We start from the raw sequence: 13,905 nt of genomic DNA, 5'->3' as shown, positions 1-13,905 counted from the left end.
CAAGCATGTGTTCTTGAGTTTCACCATGCTCTAAAGTTTTGCTTATTCTATGTGGCTTTGGTGGTTTATTATTCTGTAGCTTATTTCTCAGAAAAAAACAAAACAAAAAAACAATATATCTTCAGCTAAAGAAAAGCTGAGAATATAAAAGAATTGGCCTATGCATTATGTAAATGAATGCACATTTAAAAGACGTTTCACCAAACACAACTTCTTTACTTTGTAAAACCTCTCATTAGGGGTATATAGAGTTCTGCTTCTTACATGCAAAACTGGTAACCAAGTCAGGCAAAGAAAGTTTTGACTGAAATAATACTTGTAGAGGAAAAGAAGATAGTCCTGGATGATGTAATTTTCCTCCAGCCCAGTGTGCTGAGACAGAAACAGAGGTGAGAGAGGAGGGGGAGGGGTCAGTGGGTCAGGGGCAGGGACCTTAAGACAGGATCTCACTATATAACACTAGCTAGTAGCTTCAAGCTCAGAGATCCAACCCACCTTTTGCCTCCCAAGTTCTGGGATTAAAGGAGCGTGCCACCACACCCAGCCTGGTTTTTTGAGACAAAATCTACTTTGTAAATTCAGATTGGCTTTTAACTCAGATATTCTCCAAAATACTGGGATTAAAGGCATAGTCTACCATGTTCTGCAAGACTTTAACCTCATATTTCCTAGACTGCCCTTAAACTCACTGGTGGGCCAAGAACTCCTTATCTTCCTGCCTGGAGACTGAACTCCGCTTCCTTTGTGATAAGTCATAACCAAGTCCCTTTCAAAGGGGGTATATTTTTCTTTAAATCAGTATTTCCATTCCTCTTTAATTTGGGACTTAAACCAATGTATTTTACCACTCTCATCCCAGTGCTGTTTCTTCCTAGGAGCAAGCTAAGCACTCTCCCAATAACATCTTAGGCAAGTCCCCTGGCAATTTTACCGACACATTTCTTCTAATAACCTCCTATGATTTGCTTCCATATTCCCATCACCCTTTCCTGTGCTATCAACCTGGTAATTTTGTTTACAGTTGAGAATAAAAAGCAATTCTAAATTACAGTAAACTCGCTGGCCCTGCTACATAGTCTGGCCTCTCCTGAAGAAAGAAAAGGGAGGTGGGGGCACGGGTAAAGGTCAGGCACTACCAGAAGCCCAGCTTGTGTTTCAAAAACAGGCTTTTGGACTCGTGTCCGGCAGATGAATCTTCAAGGCTTGGAGAAGAGGAAGGCTACTTCACAAACACCACAGAGTTCGGATTTCTAGAGGCCACCCAGGCCAAGAATACATCCCTATGAGAAAGATACAATAAACTTATTACAGCAAAAACAGATAAACTCCTTACAGATCCAAAGTATAATGTCATCATCAAATAGCCTAGAAGTCAGGAATAGTGACAATGCTAATCTATCTTGTAGAGGACACACATGGCATTTCAGATAGAGGTAATTCTCTGGAATATTTTGGTAGAAGGCCAAAGTTTTCACTTACTAATCACCGCACATTTAGCATTTACTCTGCTACTTTGCCCTTACTTATCCCCTCACCAATTTCTCTGGCAGGTGACTAGTAACTGAAATTAGTTCCTTATTCATGCCAGGCAAACAATCTTCAACTGAGCCGCATCTGCATCCCTAAGCAACTGAACAAAGGTTTTTTTTTTCTTTTTTTTCTACTAACATCTCAAATCATAAATCTTTCCACCTATCCACCCACCTACCCATTTATATCAAGCGCCTCTACCTAAGGTCATACTGATGACATAATGAAGGATACCAAGTTAACAATTAACTTCACTAATAATTCAGTTAGGAGAACTGTTAAGCTCACCTGCAGTGCTTCACCACACACTCATTGCTGCAGTATTCGTTGTCCCAGTCCTTACTGATAACAGGAGGGTTCTCACAACCAGACCTCACACATCGAGGCTGAGGTGACAGTGTCACAGGGGATCCACTCACCAGTTCCACATCCATCTGAGAAGGAGACTCGACCTTAGGACACGGAGCATAAGGATGGATTAGACTGATACCTACCTGTCAAAACACTGCCCATACCAGTAGAGAAACAGGTACCATAATCCTTCATATAAGGAGTTGCAGAAAAGGGAGTTCTTGTTCACCTTTATACCATGCTTTACAGCTCTGCTAAGCAGAATGACATGTTGACTAAGAATTTTATTTTAAAATAACTTGTTATAAAGTGAAGGTGGCATGCAGAGGCAGGAAAACCCAAGTTCAAGGCTATCTTTGGCTACACAGTGAATCCATATACTCTGGCCTGTGTTAAGACCCTGTCTCAAAAATGAAAACAAACAAACAAAAAAACCCCAACTGGCACAACTGAGGTTTTTGTTATTTGTTTCAGAGGAAAACAAAATACAGTCTTACCTCAGGAACTACATCTGTGATCATTTCACAGATTGTCTCAGGAGAGGTTGCTTCTACTGTGTGGGCCTCAGGGCTGCTGTTCATAGGCTGCTCAGGACTGTTTTCTACAGTTGGGGGGACCAGGGTAGTCTGTATTTTCAGAGTGGGTGGAGGCACAATCTTGCTCTGCAGAGGAGGTGGCTGCTGTTGTAAGTTGATTCTAACTTTCTGAGGTGGAGGTTGTTGCATGGCCTGAAGTGGAGGAGGTTGCTGCAGAATGGTGACTTGCTGTTGAGTTGGGGGCTGAGGCATCTGTTGCAATGGAGGAGGCTGTAGTCGGGGTGGAGGCAACTGCATAGAAGCAGCAGCAGCTGCTGCTGCCTGCAACACTGACCGAGTGACAATCTGGGCCTGCTGACTGGGCTGAATAGTAGCTGTACTTGTTTGGCCTAGTTGGAGCCCACGGGAGGTGACCACTGTGGCTGGGATAACAGTAACCATTCCTCCCTGAGACATGGTAATAGAAGAGGGCAACATCTGTTTGGTAATGATCAACTTGGTAATGTTGGGCTGACCCCCAGCCCCAGAAGATGCCTGGTTTGCCACGTAAGACGAGAGTGTGGAATTAACCACAATGCAAGGGGACAAAGCAGGGGACTCCGTTGAGGCTGGTGCTGGAGATGCTGGGTCCACAGTAGTCACAGGAGGTGGTGAAGGAGTCTGTGACTGTGGCATGGGATCTAATTCCACTGTTTCCACAGTAGCCTAGAAAAGACCGAAACAAAAAGGAACAAGTAATTTACTCTGCACTGTAACACACATTTAACCTTAAGACACCAAGGAAAGCTCTCATAGAAAAATAAGGATTTTTTTTTTTTAAATTCTTTTGAGAAGAGTTTCTCTGTATAGTCTTAGCTGTCCTGGAACTCACAGGCTGGCCTTGAACTCAAGAGATCTGCCTTCCTCTGCCCCCTGAAAGCTGGGATTAAAGGCATGAGCTACCACCACCACCCAGCAATCAGTACTTTCTTAAGTAGATATTGGAAATAATGGATAAGCTCAGACTATTTATAAAGCTTATAATATGAAAACTGAGGAAGCACTAAATATATTTTAACACTTTGTAATAGTAGGTTCAACAGGTTTTGTTTTTCTGTGTGTATGTTTGTTTACCTGCACAGATAGATGTATGCCTTAAAAGGTCATAAGGGCACTGGATCTTAAGCCAGATAGTCCTAAGCCACCATATGAGGGCTGAGAACAGAACTTAGGTCCTTCCCAAGGACAGCCAGTGCTTTTAATTGCTGAGATAATTCCCCAGTTTGGTTTTTTTTGTTTTGTTTTTGTTGTGTGCATGCATGTATGTGATTTACCTATGACAAAAACAAGTGGTTTAAGGCATCTATTTTTTGTAATCTTACCTGACACTCCTGGTTGTCTTTATAAGCAGCTAGCGCCTTGAGATACTCTTTCTTGGCAGCTTCAGTTTTCCGCTTGTACACCTACAGGAAAGATGTTGCAAATGAATCATACTCCTAGGATAAATCTATTGTGGAACTCTGTCCAACCATTCATGGACCACTCCTTTCAGTGAAATCACTGAGGTGAATTGCAGCCTATGCTCATTGCTATATAAAAAAATAAAACCACCTCCAAATTATAAGATCATTAGTTTACCTAGCTCAATACTGCCCAACTCAGAAACTTTTCCCTTAAGAAATGTGTTAGGTTGTCAAAGATGACCCAGTCGTTACCTCTTGTGTGCCCCTTGTCCCACCCAAAGCTGAAGGCTATTTTCTCCTCTCTTGAATCTAAGCTATCTCTATGACTTGTTTGAATATTAGAATTTACCATACTACTTAAAACATGAGTGGATGCTGGCTGTGGTGGCATGCACCTTTAATTCCAGCACTCAGAGGTAGAACACTTTGTTCTTTGTGAGTTCGAGGCAAGCCTGGTCTACAAAGTCAGTTCCAGGACAGCTAGGGCTATACAGAGAAACCCTGTCTTGAAAAATAAAACAAACAAAAAACACATGAGAGGCTATATGGAGAAGCCAACAACACACCAACTAACAGATGGAAATAACTGCCAGCTCTAGCCAGCCATATCCTATCATTAGGTTACATCAGTAAGAAGCCCAGGCAAGAACAGCAGAAACACCAAACTAACCCAATAGGATGAGAATTAAAGCAGCAACATACAATTAAGACATGTTACAATAACAAATTCGGCTTTGTTTTAGATATTGACGATTTGCCTGGATAGAAGATTTAGGCACGTAGGATAATGATAACTGCAGCTATCTTCATGCTGTGGTGACTCATACCCTCCACCCCCCTAACACACACACTCCCTTCAAACTCCTTATCCTCTGCCTCGACCTCCCAAGTGCTAGAACTACAGGAGTATGCTACCATGTCAGCTGCTTTTTCCTAAAACATAGTATGTGAGTCTCAGTATGTTGTTGGCCCCAAATAACTAGGACCAAGGTATCCTGCCCTCCCCTCCCCCAGAGTAGCTGGGACTACATACACATACCACTATTACCAGTTGATTTTTAAATTTAGTTTAAATTTAAAGACTATACTTTTCAAGCGTACACTTGATGAGAAGACCATTCATGAAACCGTAACTGAAACTTTGGGGGATAGCTTCAACATGCAACTTACCAAGAAATAGCTTAACTTTACAAATAGGAAAAACACAAAGCTTTGGAAAGTTAATCTAAATACTAAACAGTTGAAGATATAAGAGGAATTAGGCACTATTACTTATGTCACACAAGAGGGATGAGGCCCTATTGCTGACGTCACATGGAATTTCAAATTAAGTACACTAAACTGTCCCAACCCTATCATGTAGAAGCTGTATGAACTTAAGTGGGCAGAGAACCTCAGAGTACACCTTTGGATCATTTTTTTGTCATTGTTTGTTTTTTATACAGGGCTTCTGTTTAACAGCCCTAGCTTTCCTAGAATTCACTTTGTAGACCAGGCTAGCCTCAAACACAAAAAATCCACCTGCCTCTGCCTCCCAGGGTCTGGGATTAAAGGAGTGTGCCACTGCACCTGGCAGAATCCGCCTCTAGTAAGAGGAGAATGGTGGTCATTTTACAGCTTAGGAAAGAAGCAGTTTTCGTAACAAAATTTGTCATTTATTTTGTGTGTACATGTGTATGTTTTCGGCTGTGCATGTAGAGATTAGAGAAGTTGAAACTTGCTCTTTCCCTTTCACCATGAGGAATGTGACTTTTACCTAATGAGCCATTTTGCAGTTCCATTTATAGTTTGGTAATGGATTTTTTTGGTTAGAGATTTAGCTCAGTAGGACAGTATACACTTAGCATGTATTAAGCTTTGGGTTTGCTACCCAACTCAATAAAAATAATTAAAATTATTTTTTTTCCTAAAACTTCTAAGATCCAGCAGTCAGGGAGGCACAGGCAGGCAGATCTCTCTGAGTTCAAAGCTAGCCTGGTCTATAAATTGAGTTCCAGGACAACCAGGGCTACACAGAGAAAACTTGTCTTGAAAACAAACAAATGTGTGAATACCATTATGGAAGAGCTAGCAGGTAAAGATGTGTAGTGGTTTGACTAAGAATGGCCCCCACAGGGTCATAATATGTTTGAATGTTTGGTCACCAGGAACTGCTTGAGGACTAGGAGGTGCAGTCTTGTTGGAGGGACTGTCACAGTGGGCTTTGAGGTTTCAAAAGCCAAGCCAGGCCCGGTATCTCTCTATGGTACTGCTGCCTGAATATCTGGATATAAACCTCTGAGCTACTTTTCCAACATCATCTCTGCCTGTGTGCTGCCACACTCCATGATGATAATGGAGTAATCAAACCTTTGAAACTGTAAGCAAGCCCCAATTAAATGCTTTCTTTTATAAAGAGCTGCCTTGGTCCTGTTGTCCTTCACAGCAATAGAACACTGACTGAGATTATGTCCACCTAAAAACTTAGAAAATGTTCACTACCCTCTATTTACCTGTTTTTGCTCTTCTCCAAGACTGTCCCACATGGAAGCCACAATCTTCGACACCTCACCAAAGGTGGCATTGGGGTTCTGTCCCTTGATGGCAGCCTGAGTATCACGGAAGAATAATGCATATGCAGAGACTGGCTTCTGAGGTTCATTAGGGTCTTTCTTTTTTCTCTTCTTGGGAGCCTTTTGCTTTTTCCCTGTTTCCACTACCATTGTCTTCTGGCTGGGAAGTTGCTGTCAGGGAGAAAAATGGAGAGAATTAAAAGATGGAAGAAGGGAAGTACTGGGTCGGGAGAACTTTCAGTGAAAGGTTTTGATGGGAGCAAAACTAAGTTGGAGAGATGGCTCAGCAGTTAAGGAGGGAAAGTAGCCACAGACATTGCATTTAAGCTAAAAATGGAAGCAATGGTTTTGAAAGCCATATGGGAGGACACTAAGAACAGTGATTGAGAACAACCAAGTAAATAAAGGTGATTAGGCTTTATCCAATAAGCATTTTACTCTAGAATAACAGTAGAATTGACTGACAGAGAATGCCTCACCCTCCGGAAATCATCAACACCATCTTCATGAAGTGAATTCGTAGGTGAAGGAGTAGTTGAAAGACGATCCTCAGGTGACTGGGCTGGTGGCAAGATAGTGCCACCCCCTAAACTCAAACCAAGTTGAGAACTCAGTTCTGATTGATCAATAGTGGTCAACTGGCTGTGTCCTATTAAGCCAGATGTCATGTCTGTCATTGGTACATCAATTGTAACAGGTGGGTTGGCACTATACTGAGTTCCTATAGAATGGTCCAGGTCCTGAGAGAAGCAAGAAAGACTGATTAAACACTAAATATTAAGTTCCATGTCTGCTCCTTATAAATCCTTGGCTCACGTAGACTATCATCATTTAAGTCCTACAGAATGTCAGACAATCTGTCTACATAAAACACATGTTAGGAGGCCAGGCATGGTGGCACCTGCCCTTAACTGCAACACTAAGGAAGGCAGAAGCTGGTGGTGGAATCTGCATTTGAGGCCATCCTGATCTACATATGTGAGTTCTAAGTCAGTTGGGACCACATAGTGAGACCCTGACTCAAACACAGAAAAGGACAAAATTTATTTTGTATAGTCTGTAGGTATGACAACATGCAAGCTAGACCCACTTATATTTGTAGGATACTAGTTTGACAATGTGCTGGAAACCCTAAACACCTCTAACAGCTGAGTCTACAATTACTACTGTATTTGACCCAGCCAATTTTTTTAATTAGTCACTCAACGTACCACTTAAATACCTGGATACCAGAATATGAAGGCTATTACAAAAAACAAAACCCTTTTTAAAAATATGAATCATTTTCATTTCAAAATATTCAAGTTAACACTGGATATTTTACAATCTAAAATTATTTTTTCAGGGAAATCTCATTCAGGCAAAATGAAGTCCTTGTTGAATCTTTAGCTCTAAGAACAGAATACAAGTACTACCCAAGTTTAGCAGGGAATAGAGGGCTTGTGTTCTCCTTAAACCATTCCTATGGGCATGGGTGGGCCTACAACTATGTCACTTCTTACCATAGTCAAGCCCCCACTCAGGAGGCCCCCGCCTTGCTCCATCAAGCCATGGGTCATGCCCACTGGCATGTCCAATGTCTGGACCCCATATTGAGCTGAAAAGCTGCCATCCTGTGAAGAGGAGGGGTCTGCCAGGTCATCAAAGTGCCCAACCACATCTGAGACAGCCAGTGAGGGATCAGAGTCCAAGGAGATAGGAGGGATTTCAAATTCCTCATCGCCCAAGCTTGGTGTATGGAAGGTCTATATGGAAAAAGGGGGGAAGAATTAGTAGGGAGAGTGCCTGGCTCTTTTCAACCTTTACTATCTTTTCTTAAATTATTTCTCCTGTTCTAAAAAGTCAACACAAATAAGGAAACAGCTGACACTGCTTAATATGCACTACAGATACCAACAGACACCAGTTATTTCTCAACGGTTACACCTGAATTTTCAGACCATAGAAATTCACTGTTGACCACGCAATCACACATTGCTTTTTTCCGTTCCTCTGGAGCAAATCCTAAAAGATACTGCCATGGAAAACTTACCTCCCTCTAAAATATTTGCACTTAAAGAGTTTCTTAGGATCTCTGCATTTTAGAAATTTCAGTATTAGCAACAACTAAGATTCTTATTTGTACATGATTTTAGGACCCAATAATAACAATAACAAAAGGATAGTTAATAGCTGCAAAGTGAATTTGAGGCCAGCACAGCTTATACAGCAAGACACTGCCTAAAAAAATAAAAAGTAAACTAAAGGAGAAAAAGATTAGTGTACCTGGCAAAGACTCAATCCCTTCCTAAATCAGACTATAATTCAGTCTTTCTGGTTTTTGTGCTTCTTTTTTTTCTCTTCCCTGCCCTCTCCTTTCATTTATTTAATCTTGTTTATTTATTTGTTTATTAGTTTTTCACACAAGGTTTTTAAAGTATAATTTATATTTTAGAAAGCTTTTCTAATCACCTCCTCTTAACTCCCAAGTAAACAACACAGAGAAACCTTGTTGGAGGTTGGTCTGGTGCTTAAAGCTTACTAATAAGTGGGCAGATATCCATTTATACTAATCCTCTATGCTAGTCTTGTTTTCCAGCCATGTGCCCTCACTTACTTGCCACACTGGTCTTGCCTGAGCTGTTTCTGGTCTATCAGATCAATTCTTATTTGTTTGTTTGTTTTTCAAGACAGTTTCTGTGTTCTAGCTCTGGCTGTCCTGGACTCACTCCATAGACCAGAATGACCTTGAACTCAAAGAGATCCATCTGCCTCTGCCTCCAGAGTGCTGGGATTATAGGCTCTTGACATTATTGCCCAGCCATCAGGTCAATTCTTAATCACCATGTCCTTTCTCCACTTCTTCTTCCTCTCTCCACACCCCCAAGATGGGGAATTGAAGTTCCACCTACCCCTCTTGTGCTCAGCTACAGGCTGTTAAGCTTTTTCATTAACCAATTAGAGATAACTGAGGGTAAAGTTTACACAATACTTATCAATGTATGTAACAATCCAGACTAAAACCAGATTTTGGTACCCAGAATTCAGCACATAGCACCAAACCAATTCTCCGACAAGGTTTCTCTGTGTAATAACCTTGGCCATCTTGGAACTCACTGTGTAGGCCAGGATGGCCTCAGATTCATAGAGATCCACCTGCCTCTGCCTCCCCAAGTGCTGAAATTAATGGCATGTTTCATAATACCCAGCCTTTTTTCCTTTTAAAGACCTGGTCTCAAAATGACAAGTCTCTTTACTGCTGGAATTACAAGCATGTTCCACCACACCCAGCTTCACTCCTATTCTGAATGGGGTCACTATTCATAGAAGTAACAGCAATGTCTAACCTAAGACATATGTGGCACTTTCCTTGTGGCACTAAAAAACTAAAATAGAAGCATTTGGGAGCAATACAGTATTGTAAGTAATAAGCAAGAGGCTTTGTAGAGAGAACGTGGCTTATCTCAGCTCATATGACCTTGAGCAAGTTTTCCTTATCTATAAAAACGGAGATTAAAGCCTGAACAGTGGTGCACATATAATCACAACATGCAAAAGACTGGAAGGTTATCATAAGTTTCAGAACAGGATGGGCTATAGAGTTAGTACAAAGTCATTTTTTCTCAGAAAACAAAAACAAAACAAACCTCAATAACAAAATGTCCAAAACAAGCTGGCTGTGGCAGCACACACCTTTAATCATAGCACTCCAGAGGCAAAACAACTAATCTAAACTGTTCCTAGGCCCTGGGCTTTTTTGAGAGAAAGGCCAGTTTGTGGATTATAAGGAATCACTAGGAGCTAGTGAATCGGCTCAGTGGATAAGGTCCACGCCCAACTAACAACTTGAGTTTTCAATCCCTAGGTCCCACATGGTGGTGGAGAGAACTTACTCTTCACTTCCCAATCCCCTTCAGGGCAGGTGTGTGTGGGAGAACAGATATGTAGTAAATAAAATGCAATTAAAACTAAAAATAAAGGGTGCTTAAATACTGACTGAAATGGGGCAGGAAAGACGACTCAGCAATTAACATTTGCTGTCCTTGCAAAAGACCCAGGCTCAGTTTTCAGCGCCCACTCTGGTGGCCCATGACCACTTCTCACTCCAGCTCCAGGAGATCAAATGCCTTCTGTCTTCTGCATGCACTCATAGACAAACAACATGAAAACTACCATTTCCCCCTCTTCTCATCCTCTCTCCCTGTGCTTCTCTATCCTCTTTCCTTTGCCTGGAGGATTGAACCCAGAGCCTTCTACACAGTAAGCAAAAACTCTAAAATTGACCCATATATTTTAAAAATACTTTATTAGAGCCAGAAAGATGTCAGTGGTTAGGAGCACTTGCTACTCTTTCAGAGGATGTAGGTTCCATTCCCACATGGTGGCTCACAACCATGTATAAATCCAGACCCAGGGGATCTCATGCCCTCTACTGACCTCCAGTGGGTACCAGGCATGTGCCATATAGACATATATGCAGGCACAACACCCATACACGTAAAAGTTCTCCAGTCCCTATAATGATGAATTTTGATATAAAGAAGTTCCTAACTTGACCAGTCAAAATTTTCAGTTATTTTATGGTTAGTACATAGGGCAGCTGTTGTTTTGTTGTAGTTTTCTCGAGATAGGGTCTCTCTGTGTACTCTGGCTGTCCTGTAACTTGCTCTGTAGACCAGGTTAGCTTAGACTTCACAGAGACTGTCCTGCCTCTGCCTCCCAGGATTAGAGGATGTGCCACCACCACCCAACAGCTATTGTTCTTTTTGACAAACAAAACAAAAACCAAATCAACTAGAAAAATTACCGTTCTTGGAAAAGAATTGCTTTAAAAAAAATACTTCACCTACTTATAAGTTATCTGTGATGGCTCAAAATAAGAGCAGACACAACAAAACCCATACATCCATTAGCATAAAGGTTAAAAGCCAGGGTACACACTTTTAATCCTAGAACTCAGGAAGCAGAGGCAAATGAAAGCCAGCCTGGTCGCACAGCAAGTTTGCCGCCATCCATCACTATACGGTGAAATCATCCCCCGAAACCAAACAAACATAAACATAACGGTTAAAACTTCACCCAGAATGGAAGAAACAAAGTGCAGACCTTGTATAGAAACAATAACAGCGCTCCCAGGTCTAAAGGAAGCTACTGAAATTGAGCTTAAACATAGCTGTGTATTCCCTCTTCTCAGTAAAAATATCATCAGCCATTAAAACAAAGAAGCCAAGCCTGGAAAACTTTTTCCTTTTTCTAGAATCAAGAAATCCTAGAATCCTTATGCTAGAGATCAAGGGTCTGCTCCACCACCTAGTCACAGTCCCTGGACAGAAAAAGTGCCATCTCTCATGTAGTTAGCTTTTGACTGTTCAATTTCATAAGAGACTGGTGGGATAAATGTGAAAGTTGTTCCCATTTATTTTTTGAGACGGGGGTCTTTCTATGTAGCTCTGGAACTCAAAGAGACTCACTTGCTTCTCTCTCCCATGTGCTGGGATTAAAGGTGTGCAACACCACATCTAGCCTTGTATTTATTTTTAAAATGAACTTTACTATAAATAAGGGCAATGTGAGACTTACAGCACGCCAAACAATGAAATTAGACCATGGAGACCTCACTTGGAAGGAACTCGGGATAAAATCACCAAGTGCAAGATTGAATTTTCTTTCTAATTTTGCCACTCATTTGAGTCACACTTCCCTATGCTTAGGAGAATATGCAATAAAATAAAAAATAAACTAGCAGCCGAGAGTGGTGGCACATACCTTTGATCCCAGTACTCGTAAAGGCAAAGGCAGATGGATCTACATAGTGAATTACAGGACAGCCAGAGCTACATGAGACCATGTTAAAAACAAAACAACAACAAAAAAGCAAGCTAACAACCACTCACTGTCAATCTATATCTCAACCATAAAAATGTTAGGATTTATTTTAGGACAAACCAACACAACAGCAATTAATAACTACTTTTAGTGCAAAAACAAAAACATGCAAGTGATTCACACCACTTTTTTGGGGGGAAAGTATATAAACCTCAAAAGAAGGCCCAGGACTCAAGATCTCAAAAACTAGGTAATTTTCATACACTGCACCTTTCACTTTTGCTTGGCCTAAGTAAATGTTATGCTTATAGTAGGAAAATCTATCAACCAAAAGTATTCCAGAGTATGTGATTCTCAGCCTTCCTAACACTGCCTGCAACCCTTCAATACAGTTTCTTATGTTGGGGTGATCCCAGTCATGAAGTTGTTATTTTTTTGCTTCTTCAGAACTGTAATTTTGCTGTTATGAATCACAATGTAAACATGTGTTTTCCAATGTTTTTAGGCGACCTTGTTAAAGGCCTTAAGCCTTCCAACAACCATTATTTCTTCCTTACACCATCTCCAAAAGGTAAAACAAAATTAACAAACCCTATTATTATAGTTGTTTTTGACAACCGTGATCTAAAGGTGAAGTAATCTGCTCAGTTTGTAACCACTGGCAACAGGTGCATTCTGCTCCTTTTACATTCTCTGGCAGCTATTTCTTTCCCTTTGTCCTTCGTTAGCAAAGCAAGCAGAAGCCACATTGGTAAAAGTAACCAGAGAAGAAATGTCAATGAACGTAGCCGCTACAGAGTTCAAGAATTAACGCCTGTCCGAAGTTAACCCCTGATAGATAAGCTACTTTTTTTTTTTTTTAATCTCAACTTCTTTACTGAAAAAAACTTTTCTCGGTGCCTCCCAAGACTACTGCAGTTATTTCACCAACCAAAGGAGACAATCCCACTCGTTCTTCCCATACAGAACAGAACTCTTTCCTTAAATAGACCGCCTTTTCCGCATCCTGGTTTTCTGATGACAGCCGCTTCCCGTTCTCCATCCTCCCCCTTCAACTCCCGACAGTCCTTTAGAGACGCTCGAAGCTTCGGCCACCGTCCTCCCCAGCTCCCGCCCTCCCCCACCGTCCTGCTCCAACCGCTGCCTAGGCCCAACGTCGCCCCAGCGTCAGCAGCTCTCGCTCACCTCGGCCCCTGACAGGAAGGGGTGCGAGGGCCCAGTGATCGTCAAGTAATTGTCATTTCCTCCGGGAAACTGTAAACCAAAAAGAAAACACAGAGGATAAGTGAGCGGAGCAGTGGCGCGCTGAGACCCCCGGCCTCCAAGCCCTCCCCGGGGCCCCTCGCTCCTCCCTGCCATGCACCCCCGCTTCTGCTTCCACCCAGTCGGCCGCGCTCCCCCGTCAACCCTCCAGAGCCGGCGCCTACCTCCATCTTCACAGGGCCACTACCAGCGTCTCAGCGTCCGCATCGCTCCCACCGCCCCCAATGAGTTCCGAGCGCGTCACTTCCTCAAGAAGGAGCGTCGCTCTCCGCTGATTGGACGGAGTCCTGGCCGCAACCAGTCGCGATCCGAGCTCCCCGAAGGCTCGCGGTCGCCCCCTGGAGCTTGGTGGGATAATGGCATGGAGAAGAGCGAGGGGCGGCCCTAGAGGCGGTGTCGGGTACTCCGGAGCCAGGGAGGATTTCT

The 13,905-nt window shown here is 42.2% G+C and overlaps 1 protein-coding gene across 1 annotated transcript; it reads right to left on the bottom strand.

Moving 5' to 3' along the window:
• Positions 1-195: 195 nt before the first annotated feature.
• On the bottom strand, positions 196-13,903 carry Tox4 (TOX high mobility group box family member 4). The gene is made up of 9 exons (XM_055621686.1): positions 13,644-13,903; positions 13,402-13,470; positions 7,914-8,156; positions 6,891-7,151; positions 6,352-6,582; positions 3,779-3,859; positions 2,379-3,122; positions 1,819-1,982; positions 196-1,280 (listed from the first exon to the last, which is right to left on the bottom strand). Exons 1-9 carry the CDS (start codon positions 13,647-13,649, stop codon positions 1,220-1,222), a joined length of 1,860 nt encoding a protein of 619 aa, XP_055477661.1. The 5' UTR covers positions 13,650-13,903; the 3' UTR covers positions 196-1,219.
• Positions 13,904-13,905: the final 2 nt, after the last annotated feature.

The sequence above is a fragment of the Psammomys obesus genome, unplaced genomic scaffold, assembly GCF_907164565.1.
Source record: "Psammomys obesus unplaced genomic scaffold, mPsaObe1.curated_primary_1811, whole genome shotgun sequence".
NCBI classification, from domain to species: Eukaryota; Metazoa; Chordata; class Mammalia; order Rodentia; family Muridae; genus Psammomys; species Psammomys obesus.
This window is presented reverse-complemented; position numbering and strand designations above follow the sequence as displayed.